The sequence below is a fragment of the Natrix helvetica genome (assembly GCF_964273705.1).
Source record: "Natrix helvetica genome assembly, chromosome: 1".
Lineage (NCBI taxonomy): Eukaryota > Metazoa > Chordata > Lepidosauria > Squamata > Natricidae > Natrix > Natrix helvetica.
This window is the reverse complement of record NC_138548.1, coordinates 30,047,752-30,060,568: the sequence shown is the minus strand read 5'-3', so window position 1 is coordinate 30,060,568 and position 12,817 is coordinate 30,047,752. Positions and strand designations below refer to the sequence as shown.

At 42.6% G+C, this 12,817-nt stretch overlaps 1 protein-coding gene across 7 annotated transcripts in view; it reads right to left on the bottom strand.

Moving 5' to 3' along the window:
* Positions 1-11,716: 11,716 nt before the first annotated feature.
* SLC35F4 (solute carrier family 35 member F4) overlaps positions 11,717-12,817 on the bottom strand; it is a 185,415-nt gene continuing 184,314 nt past the window's right edge. For all 7 annotated transcript variants that reach the window (XM_081933901.1, XM_081933904.1, XM_081933902.1 and 4 more), the window contains one exon: positions 11,717-12,174. In XM_081933901.1, coding sequence (XP_081790027.1) covers positions 11,933-12,174 — 242 coding nt within the window. In that variant the 3' untranslated portion in view covers positions 11,717-11,932. The remainder of the gene's footprint in view (positions 12,175-12,817) is intronic.

Here is a 12,817-nt window from a genome sequence, read left to right as displayed (position 1 = left end):
GATTCTAATAGCTGACATAAAAATGTCAAGCTCTTATGTGCTATATTGACTACATGTATTTATTATCTTTCTCTTGACGGTCTGGTTCAGTTGTCAGCCCTGGATTTTTATACCACTTGATGGTTCACTTCTCCCTTGACTCCTGGCATGACCTCTGATCATGCTTACAATGATTGGGAATATTTGGCTCTTGATCTAGCTTATGTCAGACCTGGAAGCCATCTTTTACCTTTGGGACTTCAGGCCTGCCACACTTTCTAATGTAGGAAAATGGGAGGAGGGGATTATGCAGAGTCTGGGTGATACGTAGCCATAATAACATTCTTTCTCAGAAAGTCAAGGCTATCTTGCCCTGCAGCTGCAATGAGGTGACTGGGAGGCATCTCCAGTTTTGGATGGTGCCTGATTGGGCCATGTGATGGACATGTGGGTGCTGGGCAGGGACTTGAACTTTCACTTGGGTGGGGAAAACCTGGAAACTTTCAGATTTTGGTTTTCTCAGATGTGCCAATATGACATCTCTAATAAAATGGAACTTTGAGGAAACTCAAGCCTCAGAGTCTTCTTTCATTAGGGGTGTTACTTGGAACCCTGACAGCTTTCTGTTTCAATAGAAGAGAATATCTGTAACTCAAGATTGAACAGTGAAGTCCTTTGTGTTCTCTGAGTTTGGTTGTTTATTTGCAGATGTTTCATTACATAATTAGATAACATCATCAGAGCTGGGGAAGGGGGACTTTGCTCCCCGTTTATATAGCTTACTGCCGCCTGACTGTTTCTGCTGCTTTGTAATCTCAGCGCTCTTGAAACAGGAAAGGTGAATTGCCATTTCAGCCATTCAGGAACTATGGCAAGTAGATCATGGCACTGCTACCTTAACAGAGGTGTCTTTGGCAATTGGAGCTGTATCCCCATGGTACATGATACTAATAGCACTCATTAAGTAAAGGCAAAGGTTCCGCTTACACATGTGCTAGTCGTTCCCAACTAGGGGGCAGTGCTCATCTTTGTTTCAAAGCTGAAGAGTTGGCACTGTCCGAAGATGTCTCCGTGGTCATGTAGCCGGCATGACTAAACACCGAAGGCACACGGAACATTGTTACCTTCCCACCAAAGGCGGTTCCTATTTTTCTACTTGCATTTTTACATGCTTTCGAACTGCTAGGTTGGCAGAAGCTGGGACAAGTAACGGGAGCTTACTCTGTTACCTGGTGCTAGGGATTTGAACCACCAAACTGACGACCTTTCTGATCAACAAGCTCAGCTTCTTAGCCACTGAGCCACTGCATCCCAATATATACAGCACTCATTGCTGAACTCAAAATGGCATGATTTGGTACCTTTTTGCTCTGGATTCTGGTACATGGATTTTTTTGATTCTAGTGAAACTAAAAACCAAATCCCATGAGCTAGAAACCTGTCTGGAATGATGCACTTCAGCTGAAGAACATTTGAAGCATCTTGCTGTTTCAAGCCAAAGTCCACTAGTTCTGTGTCTTGTGCCAGCTTTCCAGCAGGTATTAAATGATCTGCAAAGTTTGCCAAGCCTCATAGAGTCCTGCTGTTCTTACTTTGTTCCCAAAACATGAAAAAAAATCACACGGCTGAAAATCATTGGTTGCCACTGAATTTAACTGGCATAATCTGGATTTGGGGTTGCAAAAATAGAATTCTGGAGCATATGTAACCCCAAAGTTACCCAACTTTTATGTTGGTTAAAATTAAATTGAAGAAGCCCTATAAAATTTCCAAATATATAATCTTTCAAAAACGTGGGCTAGAATACATCATTCTTTGCTTTTTCCAGGGGCTAAATGAAAAGTAAAATTGGTAGTACATCCCAAGTTTTGCATTAGATTGGGAACAGGTATCCTTTTTCAGTTGGGGATATGTTTTGAATTACGAGCAAATGTGACAAAGAACCTGCCTTGAGGGACTGATTCTTTACAAAGCAGCTACTTACTGGTTATGAAAGAACTCCAAATCTCTATTCACCTTTGTGAAGTCTGCGGCGTTACTAAATAATAGGAGGTACTAATGTCTGATGCACGGTTTTACATATGCCAGTTTTCTCTTTAAGTTCTTTTTTATTCTTAAGGAATCATAGAATCATAGTAATGGAATGATTTTCCATACTCCACTATCCTGTCAGAGCTGAAGAAGCTTCTTGGATGAGAAGCGAAACGTCTTCAAAGAAAAAACAGGAAAGTCCAGTTGCCTCCTGAAAAAAACACCTTTGGGACAAACCATGACCTGGATGACTGGGAATCTCTACAGACTCATAGAATCATAGGGCTAGAAAGGACCTTGGAGGTCTTCTAATCCAAATCCCCCTGCCTAAAATAGGACTGCTTATACCAGTGATGGCTAACCTTTTGATCCTCATGTGCCGAAAGCCCATACATGACAGTGCATGCATCCGCATGCCCCCCCCCCCCGCATCCAATTTGAGCCTAGCAATCTCCCTGAAGCCTCCTGGGACCAAAAATGGGGTGCAGGGGGACACCCCCTGAACTCCCCCCCCATGCATGCCTACGCTACTACAGGAGTTATCTTGACCTTGTATACAGCTTTATTCCTCTCTAGCATTCATCTCCATTGTTCAGTGATGCATTTCCTGCCTCTCTAGGATTTACCTCTATCTGCTCCTGTGAGGCACTTCCTGTCCCTGTTGGATGTATATGGATGACTTCTATAGTTCGGCACGCTAGGATTTTGCAGAGACCTGAAAATCAGCTGGCCGGCGGCGCATGCTTGGTGGATCTCAGCTGGGGCTCGCGTGCCAGAGAGGCCTCTGTGTGTCACCTGTGGCACACATGTGTTAGGTTTCGCCATCACGGGCTTATACCATCCCAGACAAATGGTTGTTCAATCTTTTCTTGAAAACCTCCAGTGACCTTTTCTATCGACTAATTGTCCTCATTGTCAGGAAATTCTTCCTTATTTCTAGTTTGAATTTCCCTCTGATGGGCTTCCACCCATTACTTCTTGTTCTGCCCTCAGGTGCTATGGAGAGGAAATTGACACCCTCTTCTCTGCAACTGTTTCCCCTGAGCCTTCTCTTCATTAGGATAAACATACATTGCAGTGGGCAGGGAGAGGGGGAGGGAAGAGTAACATGAGTAACTCTAGCCAAAAATGTTCCCAACCCCCTTACTCACCTCCCCCTTCCCCCCTCCACTGCTTACCTAGTTCCCTTATAGCAGGGGTGCCCAAACTTGGGAACTTTAAGACTTGTGGACTTCAACTCCTAGAATTCCCCAGCCAGCCATGCTGGCTGGGGAATTCTGGGAGTTGAAGTCCACAAGTCTTAAAGTTCCCAAGTTTGGGCACCCCTGCCTTATAGCCATTCATTGTACGATTTAGCCTCCAGACCCCTTATTATTTTTGTCACTCTTATTTGCACTCTTTCTAGGGCTTCAGCATCTTTTTTTTTATCATGGTGACCAGAAGTAGATGCAGTGTTTGGGTGCGGCCTCCCTAGCACAATATGGGATGGTCCTGTCACTTCCACAGAGCAGTACTATCGCTTTCAGAAATAAAAGGTTCAATCTTTTTAAGAGTCAGATTGCACAGGGAGTTTGGTAGGCACTAAGGGAGTTAAACAGTATATTAGAAAGGACTTGCCTATGAACTAGATCAGTGTTGGCTAATTTTTTCCAGACAGAGTGTCCAAAGCACGCACCCGAACCCCCAAAATGCAATGCGCTCATGGCCCCCACCCATGTGCCCCACCCCATGTATGTGCACGCCCCCACACGCTTCCCTTGCGCATGTGTGCACGCCTCCACATGCTCTCCACCTCTGTGCATGTGTGTGCCCCCTGTACATGCCATGCCCCACACATGCATGTACGCCCCCCGCATGCCCTCCTCCCCTCAGTGCATACATGCGCCCCTGTACATGCCCCACCCCGTGCATTTGCACACGGCCCCATGCATGTGCCCTGCTCCCACGCATGAGCAGCAGAGACCCGAAGCCCAGCTGGCTGGCGGGATACACGCATGCCACTGCAATACAGCTGAACTGGGACGACGGCTCACATGCCCAGAGAGAGGGCACTGCGTGCCACTTCTGGTTTGCCATCATGGAACTAGATGGATAAATGATCAGTTCTAGTCTCAGGATGCTTCCTCTGTTCCATCGGCCCCTGTTCCCATCATACATCTGCATTGGATGGATTGTTTCTCTGGCATTTTTGCTACTCCCCCACGGTTCCAGTGCTGATGGTTAGGGAGGGCCTGGAGTGATGGCTTTAGTCCTTCTGCAAAGCGCAAGAATGAACTGCACCACTCTTACTGACTTTCCCCAATACAGGTTACTCACCCACATAAAAACTCTCTTCATGCTCCAGCGACTTCATAGTAATACTGCAGAGTATTGACTGTATGGATAACTCTCCTTTCCTGACTGAATGGAGATTATTGCTGGGTAGTGAGGGCAAAAAAGGGGAGATTTCTTGCAGGTGGAAAAAGGGAGATGAAAAGACTACAAACCTCCTAGTCCTTTCACAGTATGCTGGGCTCCAAAATTGAATGTTTTTGCCATAAGATCAGGAGCTTTCAGTGTGCTTTAAGCAGTGAGTGGGAGCTTAAAATACTCAGCTTTACATCTTTATTTTCAAGGGTTTCATTGCTAAGTAAGACTAAGTAAGACTAAGTTATTTTCTCTCAAATGTGTTTGACATAAAAGCAATGCCTTTTCTTTTGCTGCTTGATCGTTCATAAAAGATTGTTCTCTTTACAGTCCAAAATTAGAAAGAGCCAGGAAGTTAATCTTTTCCAACTAATTTTATTAAAAGGCTTCCATGATTCATAATAGGTTTTGCCTTTGAATAATATTTGTTAGTCAGAAAAAATAAGCGAACTCCTCCTACAATGCAGCAAGCTAAATAAGGGTTTAAAATTGACAATTCAAGGCTGAAAGTTTGATCCTATATCTGTTTTAAATTATGTCCTGCTGGATTATGTAGGGTTGATGTAAAAGTGAAGAGAGCATCTTCCTGATCCAACAGCCTATATATTATATGTGCATCCTTCCCTCTGCCCTTTCCATTTAAATGCTGAAATTCTCTCATTCACCTTTCGGGTGTACAACATTAAACCACAGCCTATTGAATCATGGCTTGCTGAACAAACACATTTAGCTAGGTTTACATACAACATAAGCCATGATTGTACCTTAATGGCTGGATCACAATAACAGCCTACCTTATACTAGCAAGCCACATCATGGTTTGTGATCAGTGATGGACTGGAAACAAGAGGATTTAGGACTCAAGTCCAAGCTTTTATTCAGCTGTTGGAAGAAATGTCCTTCTGGGTTCAGTTCCAAGTGGGAAGAAAGACACTGGAAACATGGAGACTGCTTGGAAAGAGGGTTTAATGGTGGACAGGACCACATGGGCAAAAAAAAGCACATGGGTGAGAGAGGGAGAGAGATTTATACCCTCTGTTGGGCTTTGAACTTGTTTCCTGTTCCTGAGGCAAGAAATATATCCTGATTGGTTGTCAGACTCCCATGAGGTCATATAGGGGTAACTTTGTAGGTTGTCTTGAGTCCCAGGTTTGGTTGAATTTGGGTGATGTAACCTTCTCGGGTGTCATGTGGTGAGATGGGTAGAGGGCTAATCCTATTATATCCTGAGGGTGAAGGTCTTTTGTGTTGTAGATAAGATGGCCCAACCTTTCTGGGGCTATTAAGAGAGGTGGGAGCTGCTTTCCAAGAGCATGTTTCTCCTTTTCTCATCCAGGGAGATATAATATTCTGTCTTTTTAATATTTCAATAAGGAGAGAGGTAGGTGCTAACTTTCTACACAGCCATGCAATTCCCTGGTGAGTTCTTAGTCATTCCCTGTCAACAAAAACTAATCATCAGAGATAATAACAGATTGTTTCAACTATCAAAATATACTTAAATGTGCTATTATCTATTACAGTTAGTCCCTGATTTACCACTGTTTGTTTAGCAATTGTTCAAAGTTGTAACAACACTGAAAAAAAGTGGATTACAATCAGTCCTTGTAGCAACAGCACTTAGACTTATTATATACCACTTCACAGTGCTTTATAGACCTCTATAAGTGGATTACAGAGTCAGCCTATTGCCCCCAACAATCTCGGTCCTCGTTTTACTGACCTCGGAAGGATGGAAGGCTGAGTCAACCTGGAGCCGCTCAGAATCGAACTCCTGGAGTGAGCAGCGAGTTAGCCCTGCAATACCGCATTCTAATCACTGCACCACCACGACTCTTGTACTTATGATCATCACAGCATCCACATTATGACAGGATCAAAATTTGGGCACTTGGCAACCAGCATGTATGTTCAAAAGATGAAGCATCACGAGATCACGTGGCTACAATTTCTGACCTTCCCAGCCAGCTTCCAACAAGCAAGATAAATCGGAGGAAGCTGGATACACTTAATAACTGTATGATTCATTTAAAATTGCAGCAACTTGTTTAATAAATGTGGCCAAAAATATATATCATAAAACTGGGTGGGAATTATTAACAACCACCTTGCTATGAAATAGAAATTCTGATCCCAGTTGTGGTTTTACTTCAAGGACTTCCTGTACTGGGGTGGTTTTAAAAAGTGAAAAATTGGAAAGTGATCCAAGACAGGGCACAATCTTGAATTTCAGGAGTTGGTTGTCTGATCGGTATCAGAGCAAAAGGCACCAGATTTATTTTCAGGATTCTAGTGGCTCAGTGGCTAAGATGCTGAGCTTGTCGATTGGAAGGTCAGCAATTCAGCGGTTCGAACCCCTAGTGCAGGGGTGGCGAACACGCGGCTCGCGAGCCGCATGCGGCTCGCGGCCAAAATAAATGAGGCTCTTTGCCTCTTACCATTATTTAGTTTACTGTGGCTCGGATCGCGCGCTAAACCCGGAAGTACGGTCGACGCGACGACGCTTGCCTGCGCTCCACCAGCTCTCCACCAGTACTTCCGGGTGTAGCTCAACAGCGCCCTCTGCTGCGCCCAAAAAAATAATGCTTCAAAGTCTAGCACAGTTGCTGCAGGATTCCGGTGAGGTTCTAATGATTGCTCAAATTAATAATAATGGTTGCATATTGAAGCTCTGGGTTCAGGAGCAGCAGAGTTTTAAATAGGAGAAAACATTTAATTGAATTTCCATGGTTAGTATGTTTCCCAAAATTCTACGAGTGTTTTTTTCACAGCCTGTAATTGTAATAGATATCAAAGATAATCCAAACTCATATATATATTATAATACATATATTAGGTTAAAGGAAGATAATATTAGGACCAGGCTTTACCCATGTATAGGTTGTATTCGATTTACAATCACAATCTCGTCACTGAGCAAAGCAGTCATTAAGCGAGATATGTGACTGCTTTGTTTAATGACTGCAAGTGTGGCATTCCTGGTTGTGGTCATCAAGTAATCTTGTAGGTTGTTAGGTGGACAGAGATTCCACTTATTTATGGATTTAAAAGTTATACAGCAGCTCTAATGGGTTTATAAAAATTTATAACAAAAAACACCTGACTGAGCATGTTATATTATGTGTTTAATATATTATTGTTAAAATTATATGCTTTTGTGTGAGTGTTTGTCTGTTTTGGCAGGTCACTGTGTGGTGTGGCTCTCTGACTCTCACAGTTTAAAATTTTGGCTCTTTTTGTCGAACTTGTTCGCCACCCCTGCCCTAGTGCCACGTAATGGAGTGAGCTCCCGTTCCTTGTCCTAGCTTCTGCCAACCTAGAGTTCGAAAGCATGTAAAAATGCAAGTAGAAAAATAGGGACCACCTTTGTGGGAAGGTAACAGAGGTCCGTGCACCTTTGGTGCTTAGTCATGCCGGCCACATGACCACAGAAACATTTCGGACAGCGCTGGCTCTTCGGCTTAGAAACAGAGATGAACACCTCCCCCTAGAGTCGGGAACAACTAGCACATATGTGCGAGGGGAACCTTTACCTTTAATTTTCCTTACCTCCCCTGGAAGACCAGGGCATGGGAATTGCACACATAGCACTCCTTGTGTATTTCCTAAGTTACTCCATCTCTGTGTTGCGATCAAAGGAAGATGTATGAATAGTTGGTTTTGCAAACTATTGAGGGTGCTTTCTTCAGTGTTCATTTCAATTTATAAGAATGCATGATAGCGACAGGAAGGGCATCCAGCCATTAAACACTCCGTTCAGTTGCCCAGACTCCACCCCGCAAGGGATTATGAGGTCATTAAAAGATGATGATGATGATGATGATTGTGAGGCACCATAGATTTCATTGGGTCTCCTGCTTTAAGTTCAGTCTCATCCATCGTGTGCTTCAAGAGAAGATTCGTTTCAACAGCAACAAAAGCTTGCCATGTTCATTCCTGTGCAAAAGAGTTACTGTTGCGATGGCTTCTTTCCTGCCTTTTCAGAAATGCATTTAAGTCCTGGGATAGTTCCGCAGCTTGCATTATTCACGACACGTTTTGTTTTGCTTTCAGGGAGAGGCTGAGATCGTCCCTTACGTGCCGAAGAATGTAATCTCGCAGCTGCCTCATTTGTCAAACTGCATTTTTCTTTCTCTCCTCTTCCTATTCTTAGAGCCCAGAGGCAGTTTTGTCTAACAAAAATTAAGTTAGCAGATTTCTGCACTTCTAGATGATTGAGTTTTGCCTGCACAAGAGAAGCTGTCTGGTTCTTTTCCCACATATGGGGCAAATTAGCCTCTCTCTCTCTCTCTGAGCTCAGCCTTTTAAGACGGTAACCAGAACTGCAGCCAAGAGTCAGTTGGTGGAGACACTTGCAGGGGCCTTCTGGTGCACAAAATGCTGCAGGAATTGACAAGCCCTGACTTCCAGGATGCGTTTCATCCCAACCCCCATTTCTGTGGATTCCTTCAGAACCTAGGAAATTGTAACATATGTCAACAATAAACCACAGAGAAACAAAGTCTGATTTCCAATTGTTTGGGGGAAAGAAGAAAAGGTTACATCTATTTATTTAGGTTTTTTTTCTTCCTTCTGTTCAATCATCTCTGATTCCGAGAGGCTCCGAAAAGTCCCTGCAGTTTTCTTGCCAAGCTTTTCAGAAGAAGTTTGCCATTGTCTCTTTTCTAGGGCTGGAAAAACTGACTGGTCCAAGATCACCCAGCTAGCTTTGTGCTTAAGGTGGGGCTAGAATTCAAGGCCTTCCAAATTCTTGCCGGATGCCTTAACCACTACTGGCCCTAAAGTATTAGTAAAAAGAAACAAAATGAAAACAAAACAAGATTTGCTGCTTGCCCAAAAATTCTAACACTCCCCTTTTGGAGCTCTGACCATTTAGGTGATGTTTTCAGCACAACCTTTAGCATCCCACCCAATGAATACATACGAGAGTCTTTTGACTGCCATCAGAGGGCATGACATTGTGTACATAGCTCAGTGTTTCTCACCTTAGCAATTTTAAGATGTGTGAATTGCAACTCCCAAAGTTCCTCAGCCACCATTGCAAGTTGAATTGAGAGTGACTGTCCAAGGTCACCCAGTGAGTTTCCACAGATTAGGCTGGATTAGTTATTTATAATATTTGAGAATGCTTAATGCAACCTGTCATTAAGGAGTTAGTAGTAGGTTTTCTTCCCCCTTCTTCTTTGTCCAGGTGATTTTGAACCTAATAATTGTGCAACCCTAAGTTTTTTCAGACAGTGGTCCAAATGAGATGTGAAATTATTTGTATCAAATGTGGATTTTTAATTAAATAGGAATCCTGGGATAGATCATTGGGCCATGGTAGGTGTAGAAGGAAAGTAACAAAAAAAAACCCATTCATATTAGTGATTGAAGGACTATGATATCTGGAGTTGGCCATAAGAAAAGGATTATTTCAAGAGTGAAGTAGTGCTGAAGTATGAATTGACAAAGGCAATTTTAGGCTGCATCAACTCAGTTTCAAATCACCGTGACAATTTATTCTATCTTGCTTAAATCCTGCTTTGAGTACTATGATCAGTTCTGGATATTATGCCTTAAGAAGGATTCAAACAAACTAGAATAGCCTGGGTTTTTTTAAATCATTCCAAAATAGAGAACCTGGAAAGGTATTTTAAATTACAGGAAGGCAAATTCCAGTTGAATAAAGATTGTATTTTCAAGCAGTTAAGCAACAGCACTTAGACTTATATACCGCTTCCCAGTGCTTTATAGCCCACCTTAAGCAGTTTACAGAGTCAGCATATTGCCCCTGACAATCTGGGTCCTCATTTTACCAACCTCAGAAGGATGGAAGGCTGAGTCAACCTTGACCCTGGTGAGATTTGAACTGCCAAATTGCAGGCAGCAGGTGATCAGCAGAAGTAGCCTGCAGTACTGCACTCTAACCACTGCGCCACCGTGGCTCTTAAGAGCAACTTGACAATGAAACTGATTGAAAGACATGGTGGGGTCTCCTACTGCATTCCTGTTCAAGCAGAGGCTGGATGGCTATTGGCCATGCTTTAATTTGGATTCCTGCTCAGAGCAGTGAGTCAGCCTCAGTAATCTAAATGGCCCTTTTAACCCCAGGATTCTAGAATTATTTACAAATTTAAGGATGACCAGATTTGTTTTGACATTTTAAGTTCAAAATGCCATTGCCCAGCCTGTAAAGTTTGAATCTCATCAGGCTTAGGGTTCACTCAGCCTTCATTCCTTCCCAGGTCAGTAAAATGAGGACCCAGATTGTTGGGGGCAATGTGTTGACTCTGTAAACTGCTTAGAGGGGCTGTAGAGCACTGTGAAGCGGTATATAAGTCTAACTTGATATTGTTATTGCTATTCATTCAATAATTCATTCTATATTGTACACAGTAAGTTTTAGTAAGTTTTATGGCTTAGAATGTGACATCCAAAAATGAAAGAACTGTGAAACTGGAAATCTAGGTTACAAGAAACAACAATTTCATTTTGGATGGCATGATAACCTGGAAAGCATGAACACATGCTATATGCCGGTGTTGGGGTATGTCAGTGGTGAAATGCATTTTTTTTTTACTACCGGTTCTGTGGGCGTGGCTTGGAGGGTGTGACAGGAGAAGGATATTGCAAAATCTCCATTCCCACTCCACTCTGGGGCCAGCCAGAGGTGGTATCTGCCAGTTCTCTAAACTACTCAACATTTCTGCGACTGGTTCTCCAGAACCTGCCAGAATATGCTGAATTTCACCCCCTGGGATATTATCTGTGCAATGTGTCAAAATTGCAGTGTCTGAAACTTAGCTTTGTAGCTTAATTAGTCCCACAAACATCTGCTACTAACCAGAACGACAAAACAAAAGGCCAAATGATATTACAACACTCATTTTGTTACTTGACCCTCCCTGCACACACCTATGGCTAGTAATTGGACTAGCTGGAGTGTTTGTGATTGTAGTAGAATGAAGCAACCGGAACTGGAAAAGCAATGATTTGGATCTTGTACTTTCTCAGTGCAGCCTTTCCTGACTTTACACCCATTTAGATCTGCTGTGATTGCATCTTCCAAAAATGCTGAAGGGTAATAGGCTGGATAAACCTGCTATGGCGTTTGCACACGCTACACGCAATTCAGCACATGATATACCAGAGGGAATTTTAATAAGACTCAATGACTGACTCACCCAAGAATAACGAAACTGCTGCCACCCATCAATATCTATCTGCCTAATTCTTAAACTGAGTTCTGGATTTGATTTAAAGATGATTTTCTTTCTGTGAACCATCTAATAAAGTACAAAAAACATTTTATTTTGTTTTTATTTTTTTTAAAAAAGGAATTTATTGTGGTTATTTTCACCTACTGCTGGACAAGTGTACAAATGTAAATCATTTACATACCAATGTGTTGAGCATTAAATTTATAATCCATCCCTGGTTTTTAACATCACTGTCCTTTTTAGTGTACAGGCGGGTGAGAAAAAAATTATTAAATCATATTCACAGAATATACATGGTCGTGCAATCACCAGCTCTAAGCCAGCGGTATAGACACCGTCCCATTCGCTCTACTCCTGCTCCTGAAGTGAATGTTTGAATCAGTAACCTCTTCAGCATGCTCTTCACTTTTCTTCTCTTTTAAATTGTTGATAAATCTCAGGGTAATTTCATCCCATTCCTCAGGAAGAAGCATTAGCAGGAACCCAAGGCAGATGAAGATGGTGGCTCCCAATCGGACGACACTAAAAATCACCTCACGTTTGAGGAGATCAACAGCTGGGGGTGGGGGATGAAAAAAGAATGAATTAAAATATCCCTTCTCTATTTGTCAACTCAATTATGGGGAAGGGAGACAAAAGGAGCAACCATTTAAATAATTTTTCAGTGTAAAGGATGAAACGTTTTCAACCTAGTTATGTTATTTTGAGATGGTGCCCACAATTTTTTCTGGCCACCATCAATCACCAGAAAAACAGACTGCATGGCTGCCCACCCTGAACGTAAGGATTTCCCCAAGAATTGGAATTCAGCAGAAGAATCTTTCACTGACTTTTGGGTCTCTAATTCAGTTTGTTAAAACAACCCTTTTCGCTCTCTCACACTGAATCTATAGTATAGGACAGGGATCTCCAATCTTGGCAACTTTAAGATTTGTGGACTTGAACTCTGAGAGTTCTGGGATTCTGGGAGCTGAAGTCCACAAGTCTTAAAGTTGCCAAGATTGGAGAGCCCTGGTATAATAGGATACACTGGTATCATCAGTGTTTGTTCACCTGAAATCACAGCAATGATAGAATATGACAGGATGGAATATGGAGTGTCCAGGAATGACTAGTTAGAGTTAGGATAAAGGTCTGCCTGCCTCACAGAAATCTGTTTTTCCCACCAGCTGGTTTGGGGTGACCACTGTGGAACATTC